General features: G+C 35.0%; 2 protein-coding genes across 2 annotated transcripts; one reads left to right on the top strand and one right to left on the bottom strand.

Moving 5' to 3' along the window:
• Positions 1 to 792: 792 nt before the first annotated feature.
• On the bottom strand, positions 793 to 11,363 carry LOC133704605 (zinc finger protein BRUTUS-like). The gene is made up of 14 exons (XM_062129482.1): positions 10,793 to 11,363; positions 7,824 to 8,033; positions 7,380 to 7,574; positions 6,883 to 7,247; positions 6,197 to 6,422; positions 5,805 to 5,973; positions 4,425 to 5,660; positions 4,065 to 4,236; positions 3,754 to 3,975; positions 3,535 to 3,672; positions 2,641 to 2,875; positions 2,422 to 2,481; positions 1,322 to 1,393; positions 793 to 1,245 (listed from the first exon to the last, which is right to left on the bottom strand). Exons 1-14 carry the CDS (start codon positions 11,087 to 11,089, stop codon positions 1,102 to 1,104), a joined length of 3,741 nt encoding a protein of 1,246 aa, XP_061985466.1. The 5' UTR covers positions 11,090 to 11,363; the 3' UTR covers positions 793 to 1,101.
• A 7,197-nt stretch (positions 11,364 to 18,560) lies between these two features.
• LOC133705085 (glycosyltransferase BC10-like) lies at positions 18,561 to 21,267 on the top strand. Its single transcript, XM_062130175.1, has 2 exons — positions 18,561 to 19,773; positions 20,400 to 21,267. Exons 1-2 carry the CDS (start codon positions 19,243 to 19,245, stop codon positions 21,042 to 21,044), a joined length of 1,176 nt encoding a protein of 391 aa, XP_061986159.1. The 5' UTR covers positions 18,561 to 19,242; the 3' UTR covers positions 21,045 to 21,267.
• Positions 21,268 to 21,529: the final 262 nt, after the last annotated feature.

Genomic DNA, 21,529 nt, shown 5'->3' with positions numbered 1-21,529 from the left:
TGCATATTTAAAAACAATTGTGCATGAAAGAATTGCGCCTCTCGGCTAGCCATGCCATTTTCATAAATAAGTTATTAACTTGGTTAATATTTTTAACCACTGTGCTATTAAAAAAATTAAAAGAATAGGGTTCTTCAGAATGCGACTGGCCAAGAACCAACAGCTTCTGCGTCCTTGTAATTACCAAAACTGTCAGAGTAACTTGTCACTTCTAGCAAAAACTGGAAAATTAAATTAGAAGTTCCAAGCATGCTCTCTTGCAAAATATAATTGCATCTGTAAGGAAATTCCACCGCCGGATAAAAGATGGAGTGATGGATTTCATTGCCATGGACCAAGTGTCAGGACCACGATATATTAGCAGCAGCATTCATACTGAAGACAGTTAAGCATTGGATGTGTCAAATTCTTCAGGTGTAAAGGTAGGTATTACCGATGCACTAACTTGTCCCCTAAATTGCATTTCAGCAGATACAAGCCAGAGAGTATGCTTCACTTGAGTGCTTGTGATATGGTTGAATGTATTTCTTCCATCCAACTGTCTCCAACATCGACATCCCATAGCTAAAACGTTTAAACACCCAGCTTATGTGAAGCATTCCCAAGGGATTTCTCAAGAAAATCTCACGGAGCTGATATATGCTTTCCCAAGATTTCCAAGCGACCAAGTCAGAGCACAGCATGTAAACCAAAAAAAAAAATCTTCATTTTTCCTATACACTTCTTCAGAGGTATTTTTCTACCCAGCAAGACAATGATCGTGGTAGAAGAAACAAAAGCTCAGAGCACAGCTTGTAAAATCGAGGACAGTAATATTTCAAAAGGTAACTTGGCTAATCTCAACAACCAAAACAAAATTTTTCAAATTTCCTGCACTCGTCTTCAGAAGTATTTTCTACCCAGCAAGCAAATGATCGGTGGTATAAGAAACAAAAGCTATGCGGCATAACATGGACGCCCTCAATAGCTGAAAAGAATACAGCCAAGGAAAAAACGGTAAAATTGAAATGAGTATTGTAATGGCATATTATTTACAAAGCCATGTGTAACTGTTGGGTGCACGGATACATGCCTATACATGCAATGCGAGGCCATATGCCCTCACTGGTTCAAAGTTGTGCAGTTTGAATCTGTTGAATCAACCTTAATTACCCTGGTATTGTATGACCCACACAACCTACACTTGTGGTATAGCCAATGAAAAGGTGCTGCGCCCTTCTTGTCACAGTCATTGCACAATATATCCTGCATTAAAAAAAAAAAAACAATCTTAGTATTGCTTAAATGACAAGGGATGTAAAAGGAAACTTGGGAAAATTACCTGACAGCGATCCCGGTACTCTTCTGGAAGCTCCTCAGAAGCCAATAGTGCATCAAGCATACCAAAGTAAACCTGAACAAAGAGAAGTGCCTTCATAAGTGTCTAATACACCTCATCACTATTTCAGCCTCGGTACATAATATGGACATGAACAAACATTCCCCACTACAAAATAAGTTTACATTTACATTTCAATGGAATACTTCACTTAATACAGATACAGGTCGCTAAGGAGCTTATGAAAAAATATTATTTCATTTACATTCATCTCCTGGAACCACTAAGGAAATTCAAGTGTTTTTCATGTCTAATCACGATATAATTTTATAATTTATTCATTTCCTCTCGCTTGCTTGACAAGAAAAAAGAGGGAAACTGAAAAGATCCCTGCATGCAATGTCTAATTCGTAGCAGCCCGCTAGTTGAAGATCACAAGAATCACCAAGCATCTTCTGTGGGAAGTGTATCTCTCCATAAATCTTTTGGTACATGGAATAGAAGGATTTGATTTTGAGATTCTGTTTAATAAAAAGAAATTGCAAGCCCACTGAAGAGTCCAAGTAACAAGCATACCACCATTCTATACTTTAAAGTACTATCCAGTCAAAATAAATGACTGCACATCTAGCACCAAATAAGGATCACAAACAATAAAATGTACATGATGAACAGACTAAGAACCGCAAACCCCCCTCATTATACAGTAAAGCATAACGTTAACCCAGTCAAACAAATTCAGGTTTCACAAGTTGTTTAAATATACGAGAAAGAAACCAAAGTTTATCAAGACTGTCATTAACACAATAAAAAGGATGTCTTTATGAACATATAAATTGTCACGGCTCCCTTTCTTTTCTTTTTTTCCCTTTATTTGGTATCGTGGATCTTTTCAATAATTTGCTGAATGTCCATTCGAATTTTAAAAAGGTTCAGAAAAGATCACACTAACCATTTAGTTTTAATACCTGGAGAAGATAAGTAGCCAGGTTAGCAAGTACCAGAAATGAGACAGTGCACAATACTTGTAATTTAATCATAAATTTTTATGATCTAACAGAATAGATTTTACTTGTTAATTAAAAAAAATGGCTACATCTTACCGACATGTCTCCCAGAGATTTGCTACAAATTGGGCAGATGTAGTGACTACAAGTGTATGCCTGCCACAATGAAAAGTGCAAACAGAATCAAGTACCAGGCACACAAAAAATGGTTCATCCTATCCTCATGATATATATGTATTATCATCGCAACAGGCAAAAATTGAAACAAAAAGGAACGACGATAATCTTATAACAAAACAAAGTAAAAAAACAGACCTGAAAACAAGTTGAATGCATGAAATGACCGCAGGGAAGAGCTTTGACACTTGCACTTGAAGTGAACATGTCATCACAGCAGATGGGACAATTTGTTTCCAGACCTTTCTCTCGACACTTGTGGTCAGCTAGTTTCATTGCCAGGCAACAATTGCATTTCATGCAATGAAAGAAGTCAACACCAAGACCAGTTCCCACACGGCATAAATTGCAGAAAGGACAATGATAAACAGCCCTGAAATAAATTCAGTGAGTTGCTGGAAATCTAGTGGCAGGGATAGGTTCAGAAGCAGTTACTCTTATAAATTTAAAGACCATGGTAGAGTTGAAAGAATTGAATTGCTTTACTAAACAGATTAGACCTTCACCTCTCTCACCACGACTTAAGAAATAAATGAAAGGATAACTGCTATGCTAAACAGATTAGACCTTCACCCCTCTCACCACGACTTAAGAAATAAATGAAAGGATAACTGCTATGCTAAACAGATTAGACCTTCACCCCTCTCACTAGGGCTTAAAAAACAAATGAAAAGGTATAGGTCATTTCCAGTCAGTTATCATTGTAATCAGTATTTGTTATTCTGTAATTAAAATGGACGAGGGGGTAACATGCAAACTTTTTCTTTTTGGTATACGCTTCCAGACATGTTAGCTGACTTCATACGCACCCTCCCACCATATTCATTGAAAAAGTTGAATTGCCAAACAAGAGAAACTGCATGATATAAATTTTGGAAGAACAAGTGAATAAATTCATGATAGAAGATGCACATCACATTTCTAATTGAAATCCAGAAAATCTACGGCCTAGTTAGGTTAAAACCAGAAACCACTATTTTCTTTTATGTTTTCTAGCATCAATAAACCAAAGGTGAAAGGGAGTCTGAATACCTTTCATCATCAAAAAATTTGCAGACACTGCAATAGTACTTTGCCATTGAGAACCCACCACAGGAAACAGAGGTGCAAACTGGTCCAACAGGCTGAATTCTGAGGCAGCGCATACACATCATTTCAGATGTAGCTTTCCTGAAAGTAAAAAGTTAAAATACCATAAAGTCTATAGAAACTCCAATCAAAACCAAGTATGGACAAATAACACTAAATTACCTATCCATCGAATGGTCGCTGACTTTATCATGGCAGAACCTACATGCAAATAACTTGCCACAGCAAGTAGCGCGTAATTTACAATTTCTTTTGTAATGCTCACACCCAAATACTTGTTTATCTGGATCTCGAAATGAAGGAGAACATCCAAGTAAGTCTCCACCATTTGAATCGTCGCCAGTTCTTGCTTGAGGTGACTTCTGCTGAGAAGCTATCCAGCGGCTAACAAAATCAATGAAATATGTTGATAAGAGCAAGTCGAAGTATGGTAATTCAGAAAACTGCAGGGAGTTTGCACAGTGTACACAAACCTGGTCATAAGATTTTGAATAAGATAAGCTTTTCTTCTTGGATCAAGAGTTGAATCTCGAGAAACTTTCCTAATCTCAGCTTCAAGCTCATTTTGATTCATCCGAAAAATATCTTTCCACCCAGGCTTAAATGTATGATCACTTTGATCCAGACTTGCATGGAGATCGTTACCTAAACAGAAAATAAATACAGCAACACTTAAAATGTTCTAATAGCAGCCAGAATAAAAAATAAAATGCCACCTTCATGAAACAACATTGCAGAATGTCTCAAGTTAGCAGCTTTCTTCACACAAATTATGCCACATTCAACAGTGAATAAACGGTAAATTGATAGAACGAATAAATGAGTCAAGAAACCTAGTGAAATACAACTCTCTGATGCTGTTTTAAGTGGTGTTGCAGCAGAAGTTCCTTCCCACCATTCATTAAGCCACTCGCTAAACATTGTATTTTTGGTTGCCTGCTTCCACGTGTCCATCATCCTGTTCTGCTCCTCCTGGGTGAGAGCAGATGTTACCCATGGCAACATCGATTGAAGCACCTCTGCACCAGTGGTGCCAATTATTTGACCAACAATTTTGTCCTGCTCCTCTACGGAAAAATGCCTGTCAAATAATGGCCACAACTCAAGTTCTTCCCGGAAAACATGTTGATCCAGAGTTACTCTAATGGATTTGCACATCCCCTGAAGCTTTGTTGCAAGCTCATTATACTGTCTAACAGAATCATTACAATCAGACGAATCAGCACACTTTCCAATTAAATCATCAGCATGATTTGTATTCTTCATGTATTCATGAAGCTGAGTAAGCTCTGAAAGTGCAGAGGAGATATCTTCAAATAACTTCTCCTCCTGCTTGTGGTCCAGAGTGTAAGAATGGCTAACATTATGAAGTGTCTCTTTAGATTCTAATGCAGGGAATACTATTTCATCCTCTGCATTACTATGAGCTCTATACAAACCCTTCAACAAACGAAATCTACCAGTAAACTGCCTCAGCAAAGTTTCATTGCAATCATTTAGTTTTCCAGATTCAACATCTAAATACTCCAGGTCTTTGCGGATGGCTTTATGAAATTGGAATATGTTATCAATAGGCCGTGATGAGCAACCAATATTGGTGGGGCTTGTGTCCATTTCCCAGTTGAAAAGGCTGGAGTTAAGGGAAGGAGCAGAAGGGCTAAAAGATGAGCGTAGAGATTTGGCCACAGCAAGAGAACTAATTCCCAGATTGTTGGTATTCACTCCTAACCCAGGGACACAACAAGAATTATTACTACAAGATGATTTTTGGGTATCAACAGGCTCTGTAGAGGGACAAGCATTGCTGTCTTCCCGAACTACCAAGTTTCCACATTTGCCTGGCCTTCTAGAGTCATCAGCTCCATCTGCTTGCACCAAGGAAGGCTCATCACCAACAGATGACCTAGAGTTGCATGGACAGAACCGCTGCTTGGTAACTTCCTCGGTCCCAGCCAAGATTCTCACAGGACAAAAACCAGTGGCACTTGAAGACAAGCAAACATTTTTAGAACGACCCTTACATGCCCAACCAGAAAAAAGTGTAACCAATGCAGAATCTGAAGTTGGAGCTGCAAGAAATCTCACTGCAAGTTAGTAATTGACAGGTATAAAGCACTGATAAGATGAATACCACAGTGGACAACCCTCAATAACATGTCAATAAGGTATAATTAGTATTAATAAAAAGGATAAGTTGTGAATTGACACTGAACCTGCCATGTACATATTTTGAAGAAAAGACCTGGCTTCATCTTCCTTAAGTGACCCTACCAACCATGGTAAGACACATTCAATCAATTTCAAGGGCATCACACACAAGCTTTGATAAAGAAGTTCACGCTGTCTTTTGGCACTAAAGTGCTTTCGAGCAAGTGGAAGAACCTGCCAATGCAATATACCTGTCACACAGCTCTCCAAGCCAGTAAGAGCCAAGATGTGTACGATTGTTGATTTTAAATCCCAATTAATATGCAGGTGACGTTGTAGCTTTACCTTTCTTTTACTTTTTTTTTTTTTCCAGTTAAGAATAGCAGAAACTAAAAAATGAACATGCATCTTCCATAGGTAAGACAATATCCACACAGTGATGCAACAACATGCTTACCTGAACTTCCTCATTTTGGAAGTGTTTCTGTATGCTGTCCATGATTTGATCAGCTTGGGAGCACAACTTTGTATAGAAATCAGTAAGAGATGTGTGGGCTCCAGCACTTTGAATGCTTTCTATCAGGCACCTAAGCTTGTCAAACTGAATTTCTTCTTCTGCATGCTCATGGGCAAAAGAGAGCTCTGCATCTACAGCAGGGAATATAACCTTGTCCTCAGCAATACTGCAGTCATAGAGAACAAGCATTTCAAATAAATTGGATGTTCATAAGTTTGCCACTAACACAAAACTAGTATTCATGATCTCTTTCTAGTTTGTCAATAACAAATAACTAATATTCATGTTCTGTTTCTATTACACTTGTCTTTGGTTCCTGTAAAGGAAAAGGAAGGATCCAGTGAAGTTTGAGTGCCTTTAAAGATGAACAATTTGAAGAGATTTTATTGTTCTTTATTGAGGCAAAGGGTTTTTAAAACAAAAAGAAAAATGTGGATTCAAAGGACTGATAAGAGGTAGGATGCCACAATTTATTCAGTGGACCATACTATGATGGACTACTCACGCCAAATGGTTATCTTTAGGCACAATGAAAGTTACATTTAATGCACAACTAGTGAAATAAAGTCCATCCTTCAACAGTGTTATAATAAGGACATAAATATGAAAACACGGAAAAACTGCACCTGTGAAAGATGCAAACTTCTGCAATGAATTGCAGCCTCTTGTTGAATGAAGACAGATTAGAAAAATCTCCCGAAAGCTGTATGCTCCTAGCTGCCTCAGTTATATCATTCAACTCTCTTTTAATGGCATTGTGCCAGAGCATAATTTCATTTATTGGATGGAATTCAGTGGAAATGATAGCATCACAATTTAGCTCCATATATTTCCTTTTACCCACTCCAGAAGATTCACTTGCACAGTGTCTTTTCATGCTTTGACACTCTAAAGTTGGTGCTCCTGAATCTTGACAACAGGCTTTAGAATTATCTCCACAACTCTTACACGTATCAGACAATTTTGTCCCTTTCATCCAGGAGAAAATAACCTTCATTAACAGAAGTTTGAGTCAGCTTGCTTTTCTCCAACCCTTAAGTCCATCCAAAAACATATATATATATATATATATATATATATATATATATATATATATCAAATTCACTGCCAAAAAGATCCTCACCTGCCGGAGAAGTTTCTCTTCTGGGATTATCTTGTACAAGCACATGTGCATATCTTGTTGTTCATCAGTTGATATAGAGGAAGAAAGCCAAGGAAGAAACTCTGTCATCATATTAACAGGAATGCTGCACAGAAACTGCCATACCAGGAAAGCCTGCTCTTCAAATGAAAACTTCTCAATAAGCAAGGGAAAGACCTGCCACATTCACCAAAAAGTTGGTGAAACTCAAATTTATTATTGACCAAGTGTATCAAACTCCTACTGAATTATTTGTGAAATACAATTGCCAGTTAGTAAGAGAAGTTTCAATGGCATGGATTTGGCAACTCAGAGAGCATCTCGTTCACAGTCAACTTCGAGAATAGGAGGATCGAGTTCAAATTGCCTTAAACCTATCATGAGAAACTGCAAAGCTATCCTTGTATAACTGATACAAAAGACTACCTGTTCCTCTTCCTTTGACATATGCTGATCAATTGATGTTTGAAGGGCTCCTGTACGAGAGGCTAACTCTCTCCGATAGGTTTCTTCACTTTGCATATTTAAATCAAGCAGCTCAAATAATTGATCAAAAAGAACACTCTCCCCCTCATGTTCAAGGGAGTAAGTCCGTGCCACATTCTTCACACGGATATCAAGAGCAGGAAAGATAACCTACAGTTGCAAAATAACACTGTCAGAATCCTCAACTACTTGTGTATAAGCTAAACCTAAAGAACAGAGAAATAATCCATCTTCAAGCATGAAATTTGTGGCTGGTAACATCATTTATGTTTCTCTCAAAAATAAGTTGCACAGAGCTTGAAAATCCAAGTAGACACTATTTATTTTGTACAGCTGATTGTTTTAACTAGTTGATGCTGCCTAACTTAGCTGATAAAGACACTTGGCATGATACAAAATGGCCTGCCATTAAATCTTAGAGACATTAAGAACTAGAGATTAAAGGAAAAGGATGGTACATCGATCTGCAGCACAAGACCTGATGGGCCTCCAGATGAATAAAAAAAAATCTCCCAAGTCAATATTCCAAATACCAGCCCTGTGTGTTTCAATACAGTCCCAGAACACTGTTTTTATTAAAAAATAAAAAAAAATCAGATATTACAAACCTATGTAAGCAATGCCGCTTTTCAATTCTAATTGATTTGATCCTAAAGTTAATTTCTCAATTTCAATTGATAGATGACTATGGAAATCTGGAAGTCCATGCCATAATTGTTTCTGAAAGCACCTTCTACCTTTGGTCAGTTTAAGGAGCAAGAAGAGGGGCAAGAAATTACATCAACAAATCTCTTATTCCTATTTCACTTAGTACTGTATCACAAACAGGAAATGCGACAGGATTCTAAAGCTTGTACTATGGCCCACGTGGCACAGAAAATTTATACTGTTATTTGACAAAACAGTAACTACTAAAAGCTGCAGAGCCAGTACTTCTTGCAAGAAAATGTAGCAGATTCTCCAAAATATACCGCTTTCATTCATCGCACTTAATGATATCTTAATTAACTAGTGATAAATCCCACAATAAATCCTCAATTCAGAGATCATGTATCATAGAGATATTTCATGGCTAAATTAATTTGAGGAACATAGATTGCATTACTGTTGTGCAAAACAATGATTATCAGATTATCTTGCCCTCACAGCCTTCTCAATTTGGCAAAATGTTTACATATTTATGATATCTGTTACTTCTAACTCAAGCCAGCTTCATTTTGTTTTGTGTCAAATGCCCCGTAGCTCATACAGATGCAAATAACTCTCAACCCCCAAATTATAGGTAAACAATAACCATCGAGCACAGGTAGTTACAAGATGGAATACTCCATGACTTAAGAAAGGAGGACAGGACTATAAATGCAATGCTAATTCAATAACTAATAACTTGCAAAAAAATGAGAGAGATTAAAACACACCCAAAGTAACATGAGAAGCAATAAATGACTTCATTTGAAGCAATTATAGTGAACAGTGCATACCATAATCAAGAAACCCCAGTCATTAAGTACCCCCTAAAACATATGGAGTCCACATCCTGCCATATTATAATTAATCTAACGACCAAAAGACCATGGATAATGACAATTGAAACGGTATCTGATAGTTCGGTCATGCTAACAATTGATAGGGTCTTGCCATAAACACACCATGGATGTTACATACACAGTGTGAGCTTCTCATATCATACTGTAGCAGTGTTATACATCATTGACGTGAACATGCACGCAGTAACTACCGACAATGTCTTCCCAGTGGGATAGTATGCTCCTTTGAACCATGAATTTGAGGCACACTGTACTTGATCTCCTCTAAAAACTGCTGTTTAGGCACTAACAGACCCAACAGAGCATGCTGATTCTTAACCATCCGGTACACCCACAATCAAAGCTATCACATCAAATTTAATCACAAGGCCATGGAGATGGAAATGGGGCGGGTTATACTTCCCCATCTATGCCCCATGTTAATTGGGTCCGGGGCGGTGAAGAAAACTTTTCCCCCATCAGGTTTGGAGCTGATCTGGGGATTCCCCATTAATTAAAAAATTATATTTTTTGTTTTTACAATTTATATTTGATGGTTAATATGCAATGAAAAAATAATATTAAGCGCATATAACCATTGAGTTTTCACCAAAACTCTCATACATAGTTAAATATAAATAATCTAAATATAAATCCAGCAACAAAATTATTTTAAAAGATTAATTATTCCATATATATATATATATATATATATATATGGATACTATAATCAGGTCCAGGTTCTCTACGGAGCTGGGGGCATGCATCTCACACTCAACCCCATTTGTTTATCAGGGTAAAAATGCGTCCCATACCTTACCTGCCCCCATTGGGTTGGGTATTGTCGGGTATCCATCGGGGGCAGGTAATTTTGCCATCCCTACAAGGCCATATATTGAACTGCTATTGCTCTTGGCGATTCAGATTCCACAGAACTTCGTTTTGCAAGAAGAAAATATTCATCACCACCGCACTAGTATCAGAATATAAACTATAAAGATACCGTTCATACGTGTCAATGCATCAAAGTACAAAGCTTCAACTGGTACCATCTACTCACTCTATTGAGAAATCAAATTATACTCTCAGCCAATCCAAAACAATCAACTCGAATGACCACAACTAAAAAATAAGCACAATTAAGCCATAATCACCCGAAATCATCTCTTAAACGACAGATAAAATAGAAAGAAGATTCAATTACGTATCCCTAAAAAAACTCCAAAACTCCCATTCAATCGATTACAAAACACTAACACACCATAGAATCGAACGCAAAATTGAAAGCTGAAAAGAGGAAAACTGAACCGAATAAATTAAGTATAATAAATCAATCAAAGCCTGAAACCCAGCAAATTTGAAACAGAAATTAGTAAAACCAACCTCGTCCTCAGCATTGCAGTGATGCTTATATATCGAGCGAAAAAAGTGATATCGCTCAAGTAACGGCTTAATATCGCCACCAGTAGCAGCAAAAGCGATGGCGGCGCTGTGGAGGCCATCGAGCTCGGACCTAATAGCTTTATGGAAGAAAAGGAAGATAAGAATTGGAGATTTCAAAGCCGAACTTTTCAGGCAAGTTTTAGACGGTGTTGAAGGATCGATTGGATTCAATGGACCTGCCATTACCGCTACTCCTCCTGCTCCACCTCTGTCTATACCAGAAAATGGCGTCGCCATTATAGCAGCAAATCAATTAATTAAAAAAGAATATTGAAATTCCTAATTTCTCTCCCTTCTGTTTCTTTTTTTTTTTTTTGAAAGAAATTGCTAGATTTTCATTTTAAAAAAATTTTGGTTTCTTCTTTGGTTTTCCAGTTATTTGTAGATGTTGTGGATTACTTTGTCTTCGTTTGCAAACAAGGAGAAGAGAACGGAGCGTATAAAAACAGAAAAAGGAGGAGGTAGAATACAAAGAAGGCAAATGGAGAAGACGGGCGTTTTATATCGGTCTCTTTCTTTCTTTCTTTCTTTCTTCAGTTATTTTAGAAAGTGAGTTATTATTTATTTATTTATGTTTGTTTGGCAAATGGGGAAAAATTAAATGGAAAAGATCATAGGGTGATGTGAATCAAAGAGGTCGTAAGCGGGATTTACGAAGCTTGGAATAGACAAAACTAACTAAATAAATAATTTATGTATATTTCTAGTTTATTTTTTAAATTTATAATCACGATCCTCTAATCTTGAGATTTACTGAGATGAAAAAGAAAAGTACCTTTTAGGTTGATTAGATATTGGCAGGATTTTTCTAATTTAAATCTGTTGAAGAGATTTATTTAGATTAATCCCAATTAACGAAGATTTTCACCATTAGGAACTTAAACAAAAAAATGTGTTTGTATTTTGGCAGGAGAAAAAAATTAAAAAAAAATCCCTGATCTATTAAAACATTGTTGAAAAATTATTAACTGAAATTAATTAGTAAGCAATCTAAGATCATAAACCAATCGGTGAGTTTTTTTTATAAATCATTAATCTAATAAGTGGTGTCTAGATTTTTTTTTTATTTAGTAGCATAAGCATAATTATAAAATTATAAAATTAAATAATAAATAACACGTCAATTATAAAATGAAGATGGTAGATACTCTTTTTTCATAAAAAATTAAAATTTTTTATTAAAAATTAATTTTTTTTGTATATTTTGGATTATTTTGATGTACTGATCTCAAAAATAATTTTTAAAAAATAAAAAAATATTATTTTAATGTATTTTGATATGAAAAGAATTTTAAAAAATAATCATAACTATACTTCCAAGAAATCTTTATATTTAGAAACTTCATTGGTTTGGTCAGTAATACTAGATGTAAAAATGCCCTCATCTGATAATTTCTTAAAGTTGGTATTTGTTATGTTATGATTTTTAACTCAGTTAAATTTAATCTAGTATAAAATCTTGTAGTAATATAGTGGTGAGTTTTAAGGATTTGTTTGGTGGTTGGCACCTCGTTGACTTTCTATATTTAAATTTTATTTTTAGTATTAGAAAAAACTATTAAATTACTTTGAATATATCGACAAGAAATGCATGAGATATCTTGAATATACAATGTACATATCAAGATTAAAGCTTTATGTTCATTAAAGAAACAGGAAGAAGAGGAAGATACGAATGTTCATTTATGACAACCTTACCTCATCACCCATGTTTGTTTCTACCTGACATATGACTAGAAAAATTAGAAAAAAACTTAGGTTTGACGAGTGAAAGTTGGCTTAGCGGCGTCTTTGCCATTACAAAAACCTTTAATTTCTACTCGAGCCTGAGAAATACCCGTGCATGCTAATATTTTTTATGAGTTATTTAATTAACCTTTGTGGCATCATCATTGGACAATGCTCGAAATCAGGGGGGTTTTTTATTGGTATATTTTTAGAAAAATATTAGCGAAATAACCAAAGTAAAATAGCACAATTTAAATATATTGCAGTTGAAAATCATGAAATTTACATATTGCAGCATTAAATAAAAAAAATATTAAATAAGCATGAAAGAAGAGAGAGAAAAAAAATCTTGAAAATGCATTGAAATTCTAATTATAATATTATTAGGATCATTGAAAATATTTTGACAATATAAATAAAACGACACTAAAACAAGGTCACCAACAATAAATTGAATAGGTCACACTTGTCGCTAAAAACAAGCGATCTATCTTTTATCTTTGGACAGTAAGCGTGATCCATCCGGGTCATTATTGTTGACCTTACTTGGTATAATTAAATTTATCTTTTTAAAAATTTTATGATAGTGTTGATAATGCTGTAATTAAAGTTTTTATATGTTTTTGAGGTTTTTTTTCTTTGTTTATTTTTTTTATTCTCTTTTTGTTTTGTTATTTAATATCTTTTATTAGATGTTACTACTTTAAACAGTAAAAAACTAGAAATAATTTTTTTTTCAATCACGATATATATAAATATATTATTTTAATAATTTTTTTAATTATGCTATTCCGGAAATATTTTTAATTTACTATTCTAATTTTTTAAAAAAAATCTTAAAATCAAATGTACGTCATTGAATTGTACGCGCCTATCATAAATTTTTGCATCCTTAAGTGAGAAAGTCAATGAAAATAACCGAGTGCACCTCGAAAAATGAACTACGACTTCTTCTTTTTTTAATTGAATTGGATTTGATCGAACTATTTATTTTATAGTCCAAAGATTAGATAACTATTTGTTAAGAATGTTGTTGAATATTCTTACAAAGCAAGCGAGGAAGACAAATGCGGTAAGCAGTGGCGGAGCAAGTACATAAAGTTCAGGGGAGTAGGTGGTCCGATCATTACCAATAGTCCATGTTTATTGATTCAGTTGTATTAATATTGTGTTTTTAGCGTGAAAGTTGTTTTTTAAAATATTTTTTATTTAAATATATATTAAAATAATATTATTTTTTATTTTTTAAAAATTATTTGTCAACATTGTAGATTTAAAAAAAAAATGTTTTGAATTCAAAAATAAATTGATCCATGTTAATGATATACTCGCATGTATGCGTGCATTTAATATCATAAAAAAATATAAATACTGATATATATATACACACACACTAATATATTTCATATAATTCGTAGAGTCATGAAGAATAAAAATAAAAACGTCAAAACTAGCATAATAATTACTAGATCCAGTTACTAATAAAAATCGTATCTGAGTTAAAAATGCAAATGATTCAAAACTAGTACATATAACCGGTTCACTTATTTTTTTCCAAATATAGTGCGTATCATATAAATTAAAAAAAAAAAAAAAAGGAAAGATACGGTCCTGTCATGCTTTTTCTCCCGTACAAACGATTTTAATACACATTAAATGAGAATATAGATAAATTCACACAGTAGATCACACGAGGAACCACTGATTATTATTAAAAACTCTTATCATATAAAATATAGAACGAGCTAATCTAAACCTTTCAAGGGAAATAATTGAGTAATTTATACAACCACTGGAGCCCGGCTCCTGGAGAAAAGACTGCAAAATCAATAGGAAAAAACAGTGGTATGGAGGGGGTAATAGAGTAATTTAAAGCTGGAAGGACCGGTCAGGTGGTTATCCTAAAGCATGGAGGGAGCACATGAAACGGACATGTAAAGGCGTGGCAATCGCTGGGTGGCACGAGACATGCCCGTGCTCCCACAAGGTTCTCTCTTGCGACTTGCTTTTCATCTACGGTAACACTTGCTCCTTCTTCATTTGTGGTGTCGTAAGCTAACAACCGAAAATTCAAAGGAGGTCAAAAGAATGAATTTTCTTATGGTTTTTTTTATAAAAACATCCACCCAGTTGTTTAATTACACCGATAAACAAACATATCAGTGTGTATAAATCAAGAGAAAAGGGCAAAGTTAGGTAGAAAGTTAATGGGTTATTCTAACCGGAAGAACGCCCTTAAATCGAACAATGATGTCTTGTTTTGAACAGGATTTTTTCAGAGAAAAGCTTAAATAATCTGACCGTCAAAATAAAATAAAAAATAAATATGGTATTGACAGTGTCTGACCGACAGTGATCCAGCATGGCCACGCGGCATTGCAGTGGCTGTTAACAGACAAGATGGGGCTTTGGGGGGCCTCTTCTGTTGAAGTTGAACTTAAAAATACAATAATGTCACTATCTAGGTGATTTAATGGTAAAAATTTAAAAATTTGTTTTTTATAGTTTTAGATTTGAGTTACGTAGTTATTTATATGATGGTTATCAAAAAATTATATGACCGTTAATTTCAAGACCTGTAAAATTAGTCGAGATGTGCGCAAACTGACCCGGATAATCACATTAAACTTAAGAAAAAACAATAATGTCTTTCTGAAATGTTGTTTGATGTTGTTTTTTATAATGTTTTTTTATTTAGAAATATATTATTTTTTTTTATTTTTTAATATAACATATCAAAATAATATGAAAATATTAATTTAAATTTTTTAAAAATATATTTTTGAAACGCAAATATATTATAGTAAACCCTTAAAAATTTCAGAGTATCTTATTTAAATACTGGTTTAATTAGTACAAACATTTACAGCTAAAAACACACACACACACACCCAAAAGTTTATTCATCAGTTTTTACATGTCTGGAAGCGTAGCATACGACCGAATGTTGTTTCAAACTTTTACTTAAATCAAAACTTAAAAATTACTTAAATCAAAACTTAGAAATTTTAACTTCTAATCTATAATTATATACCCTGTGCTTCAATGGCTTCGGGTTATAATTAGAACTCCAAGTAATCAATTAGTCGTGTTGGTTAAATCTAAATCATCAAATTTAAAAAAGAGAATATAATTTAATATGTAATAAGAAAAAAGTCAAGATTTAATTATTATTGTATTTTTTCAACCTAATCTAAATCATCAAATCCAAAAACTAACGTTGAGATTTGGAATCCGAAATAAGAAACAGGCATTTGACCGGTAAATGGCAGCGTGTCCCCATGACTGTCTGGTATACACCCACATATTTTTCTTTTACGTAGACGAAATCCACCGTAATATAGATATTCCACCGTGGATCCAAAAGTTGCCAGCCTTCCCGAGATGAGGTGCTGTCAATTTCATGTACTTTTTTCCCCCCTCATTCTGATATTCGGCTAAATCAATATCCATGAACTTCAAAAAAATTTAATTATTCAAGCTTTAAATTTATTTTTTTAAAATTATTAATTTGAGTATAAATTTTAAAATTATTATAGATTTACATGGTTGTTAATTTTAAAATTTATAAAATTAATCAAGATATATATAAACAGGTATAGAGAACCATATTAATAATAATAATAAAATTTCCCATACCAAGCATATATTACCATAATTTACTCCATTCTTCTTTGAAGTTAAAGTCCAAATATGATATCTTTTGCTGACCGAAGATAGAACTGCTTTTTTAAAAATGATATTTAGGATATATAGAAAATTCGGTACCCCTATCGCAATTTATCATAATGTCCCCAGTGGCATCCACGTGTGTTTTGACATAAAAAATCCCATCAGTCAAATTATATGCCGATGGTGAAGACTTCGAGCATCTTTTATGCCTCGTGAAAAGCCACTTCCCGTACATTGCCACCAAAATACGTCATGCAGTTCGATAGAGACCAAGAAAATTCTCACCATAGAGAGCCACTAGAATTATAGTGTGGGTTATAATTATGAGGTCCATCTAACTGGTTAGTTTTAGATTTTTTTTAATTACCTACTTTAATTTTATAAATTTTAGAATTATTAAAAATTTATATAGTTATTAATTTTAAAATTTATAAAATTAATTAAGATACACGTAAATTAATCTGGATATCTACATTAATAATAATAATAAAAAAAGATTATAGTGTTACCGGGGCCAACCCCCTAAATATAGATTAGTAAAAATTGATCATTCCAAAATTTGTTATCAGATAAGTGAAAAAAACAAATATAATCAGCACATTACAAGTCCTAGTTAGTACAAACTACAAGATGGAAGCTGATGCGAAATACTATCCTATTTTTAGATACCATTGCAGGCCTCCATGTTACATGGATGGGCATTACTTCCCAATTCCAGTGACCAAAATTTCCCCTGGGCTGAACTCAAACGGGAAGCATTCCTTGGGTTGATTGGTCTAGTGGTGGATCTCACCCTGCTAGATTTGTGAGAAAGGATGTCTCTGAAGAATTCCTGATTCAGATCAGGAATGGATTTAACTGCACATATAATGGTGCATCACCACAGTTTGCTTCCTTTTTGAAAGGAAGTTTCTCCAGGATCGCTTGGTTTTCACTCTTAGAACCTCCTGGCGTTTAGTTATTTCAAGAGTACAACAATCTGATGAAGCCGCAAACTAGTGAGATGATTCAAATAATTATGACACAATGACGAGCAAAAATCACTCCTAACTGGCAAAGCTTTCAGATCTTCCGATTGCACGGATAGGAAACGGATTCTATCATATTCGGATAAAACAAGATCGGAAATGTTTTAAATTAACTTGCTTTGTTGACGAAACACATGTTTCAGAGTTGGGAAAACTCTCAGAAAACCTCGGATCCTAAATATCTAATTGGTCTTCTTTTTCGTTGATTTTATTTTTCCTTTCGATCACCTTGATGTTCCAAGGGAGTGAAAACATTGGGTAATCTAGCAGGCCCTCGCATGCTGAGGACTTTGAGTGGCCTGTCATCATTTATGTATATTTGAAAGCCTTTGGGCTAGTTGAAATAGTCCGTCATGGATGTTCTAGGTTTAAGAGAATATTAAAGCCCATTTCAAAAGAAAGGGATCCAGTTCTATGGTCAACGAAAACTTCCTTGCAAGAAGTCTATTTTCAAACCAAAATCATTAATAAAAGGCGAAGTTGATATATAGATGATCATTAATGAGGCGGGAATAACACGTAATGAGAAAATAATAGATCTTTCACCGAGTAAAAAGTTATAAAATCATTACTGTTGACAACGCAAGCTGTATGCCATGTGTTGCCATCAAATACCATAAATTTTCTGTTTCAATTGAATTAGACGTCATAGGGTCTATTGTTTTTCTTCGTTTTCCCTTAGAATCTTCCTGAAATAACCACTGATTGCTAATTGAAAACTGGAGGAACACGTGAAACTCGAAGAACACTTTCTAGAAGAAAGAAAGAAAATTGGAGTAACACATGAAATCATCATATACGGAACAAATTGCTGTTAATTTGCTGTGACGATGCAATCCAATAGTCACTCCCAATATTTTAGGAGCTGGCAACGATTTCGATCCATGCACACTGTAATTCCACCCTGCGGACTTGTCTCACGGGCAAATTTTCCTTGCTGGCCCGTGTTGTTTAAGCCTTTCACTGGTTAACAACTCGCGGGCCGTGTTGTTTAAGCCGACACGCATAGTACTTGGACATGGTATGAACCAGTTTATGTTTTGACAATGCGCAAGTAGCTCAACAGGTAACAGGATCCTTCTACGAAAGTCTTGTATTCGAACCTCTTCTTTATAATAATAATTGAAAAAAAAAAACTAGCTTCCACAGTTCCACTTATTTTTTTTTTATAGCCGCACAATTTATAGAAGCTAATTAATTATTCTTATAAAAAAAATCTATTATTGAATTTATGAGATCACATGCAATAATCTTTTTCATAACTTCGATAAAAATATAAGATTGTTAGTATTCCGGGAAAAAAACCCCCTAATTCTAATAATGTTGTCAAAGGCAATTGCGACTTGCTTTTGAATCATTGCACGTATTCTGTTTTTTGAGTCTTTGAACATGGTTGGTTCACTTTTGAAACGAAGAAAGGTCAATACAATGATCTAGAAAGCCACCGTAAGGCAATTGGGTCTCACCACAAATTTAGGCACCAGGGCCACATCTTCTATTAGTTCCCCATCCCTCTCCCTCGAAAGTCATTAACATTGCGTTGTCTTTCTTGAAAACTCTCCATCGATTGTCTTTCCTTGGCTTGAAAAGTTCCCATCTTTGCTTGCATACTGTTTAGCGTCTCAGATTTCATTTTCTTTCATATTTTATCATTAGCTTTGATCAGTTGACACAAACTCTCTAACAAACAACTCTAGTTGTCATCATATTTGTTTGCGCGGGCATCATCTTTACTGTACTATTCATAACAACGTTTGTTTGATAGTATTATTGAGATATTATCATCATGTTTCCCAACTGACATCTCCTGTGCTCAAAGAAAACAGCTGCTTGTTGGATCAATAAAAGAACAGTTTTGAAGCCTTTGTTAGCGAGAATACTGCTGCTGCTACTTTAGTTCTTTCAAGCTATTGATCGAGCTCTTTTGTTCCATACATCAGATTAGAGCAACCAATAATTATCATGAAGGGTCAAAAACAGAATTTGCCCACTACATCTACGAAGCTATTCAATGCCCAGTTGCAACTCATCAATGTCCTTTCTTTTTTATTTTTATTTGGCTGTGGTCTTGTCACTGGGGTCGTTCTTAGTTCCTATCTCAAAAACTTATCATTCAATCTACATGTCAGCCAATTCTCTGTTTCTACCACAACCACAACAACTGTTCCATTGGTAACATTACCAACATTCAAGTTGCCTCGCGTAGGCTTGAAAGAACATTTGAAAGTGCCTGATGTCAAGCATGATATGGATGAAAAGGAATTGCTATGGAGAGCTTCAATGACTCCAAGGATTCGCGAATATCCATTCGATAGAGTTCCTAAGGTTGCTTTTATGTTTTTGACAAAAGGACCAGTTTTGATGGCTCCACTGTGGGAGAGATTCTTCCAGGGGCATGAGGGGTTGTACTCAATTTATGTGCACTCAAGTCCATCTTACAATGAATCAGAACCAGAAAGTCCTGTCTTTCATGGCAGAAGAATTCCCAGTAAGGTTAGTTTTTTGCATGGTTTCTTGAGATTCAATCATGTGAATTTAACATTTGTATCCTGTTGTTTTGATCCTCAATCAACATCAATTCTGTTGCACAAATTAGCACTTGGTAATTGATATTTTATTTTTTCTTAATTAATAGCAATTCTTGATTGGTTAATGCCCTTGTGATTTCTGTACGGAAAAAGGAAGAATTTGGAGTGGAAGACTTTTGTAATCACGCACGCGTAACAGACTACTTTTCCTAGAAAAGATAAAATAAATGCCTTCTGTATCACGCAGTGGACTGGGGAAGGGAATCGGTGCAGTTATTCGGTTAAAATAAGACTACTATTTTAATTTCGATGTATGAGAGCTAGTTCAAGATTAATCTTCACTGAAAAAGAAAGGAAAAAAATCAGTTACACTTCTTGCACTCCGAACTAAAGAGGAGCTTGACATGAAAATATTAACTAAGGTCTACGATCTTAATTATCAAAAGAAATATAGTGCAAAAGAAAGAGATCCGAGTGTCTGCATAAAATTACTACAATGATTTTTTCTTGATTTTCCGTGACACGGTTTTTACAGCTATTCGGTTTTGTTAATCATCGACTCTCACTTTCTTGTTATGTGTCATGATGCAGGATGTTCAATGGGGGAATACCAACATAATTGAAGCTGAAAGACGACTATTAGCCAATGCACTCCTTGACATTTCTAACCAACGTTTTGTTCTCCTCTCAGAATCATGCATTCCAATCTTCGACTTCTCCACGGTCTACACTTACCTAATGAACTCAACCAAAAATCATGTGGATTCCTATGTTTTAGACGGTCCAGTAGGTAATGGCCGATACAATCCCCGTATGAGACCTGTGATCAAAATTGAACAATGGAGAAAAGGCTCACAATGGTTCGAAATGGATCGAGACCTTGCCATTGAAGTTGTCTCGGACCAAGAATACTTTCCCGTGTTCCAAAAGTACTGCAAGGGACGATGTTACGCTGATGAACACTATTTACCAACATTTGTGAGTATGAAGCACTCGGAGAGGAACTCAAACAGGAGTTTGACTTGGGTTGATTGGTCGAGGGGTGGAGCTCATCCTGCTAAGTTTTTAAGAAGAGAGGTGACCCTTGAGTTCCTGGAAAGGATGAGGAGCGGCAGCAAATGCGTGTATAATGCGAATAGCACCAACACTTGTTTCCTGTTTGCAAGGAAATTCTGGCCTGATGCTTTAGAACGGCTGTTAAGGTTTGCTCCCAAGGTCATGCACTTCAACTCATAGGTTTATTGAATGATTTTCACTCTTTATTCATTTGTATAAATATTGCATATTCCCTCCTCACAAGAGACTAGACTTTAGAGCTCTTTGATTCTCTGTTCTGTTCTGTTAATAGGATATAAGCATGGAAGTTCTTAATTACTCTTCTTCCTTGAATGTATTTACAAGTACTCTACTTCAATAATTTTACACCTGGTTATTATTACAGGTACTGAATTTTATTTCTGTTCCTCTGACTTCGTTACTAAATCATTGGTCTTTTGGTGAACGTTTTTGACACCATTTAGCAGCAATGGTAAAACCAAACCTGTCGTGTTGGTTCGCACAGTAGAAAATTCAACTACCGTTGCTGTTAAACCACTCCTCGAAAAGGGTGATCGAGGAACTTGTACAGAAGAATTCTGAAAACATTAAGAAAACATTGTTCTGATAAAAAAAATACATCTAGTTGACCTGCAGGGTTAAGTCTTATAATTCTACTTCTTAGT

This window comes from Populus nigra, chromosome 10, assembly GCF_951802175.1.
Source record: "Populus nigra chromosome 10, ddPopNigr1.1, whole genome shotgun sequence".
Classification (NCBI taxonomy): Eukaryota; Viridiplantae; Streptophyta; class Magnoliopsida; order Malpighiales; family Salicaceae; genus Populus; species Populus nigra.
The sequence above is the reverse complement of the archived record's forward strand: the minus strand, read 5'-3'. Positions and strand labels throughout refer to the sequence as shown.

Excerpts from the sequence above, each read along its gene's own strand:
- LOC133704605 (XM_062129482.1), bottom strand. The coding sequence starts at position 11,089 with ATGGCGACGCCATTTTCTGGTATAGACAGAGGTGGAGCAGGAGGAGTA. Across the intron at positions 3,976-4,064 it reads ATTCAAAATCTTATGACCAG|CCGCTGGATAGCTTCTCAGC; the intron begins GTTTGTGTACAC and ends TGATTTTGTTAG. Across the intron at positions 1,246-1,321 it reads AGTACCGGGATCGCTGTCAG|GATATATTGTGCAATGACTG; the intron begins GTAATTTTCCCA and ends TTTTTAATGCAG.
- LOC133705085 (XM_062130175.1), top strand. The coding sequence starts at position 19,243 with ATGAAGGGTCAAAAACAGAATTTGCCCACTACATCTACGAAGCTATTC. Across the intron at positions 19,774-20,399 it reads GCAGAAGAATTCCCAGTAAG|GATGTTCAATGGGGGAATAC; the intron begins GTTAGTTTTTTG and ends GTCATGATGCAG.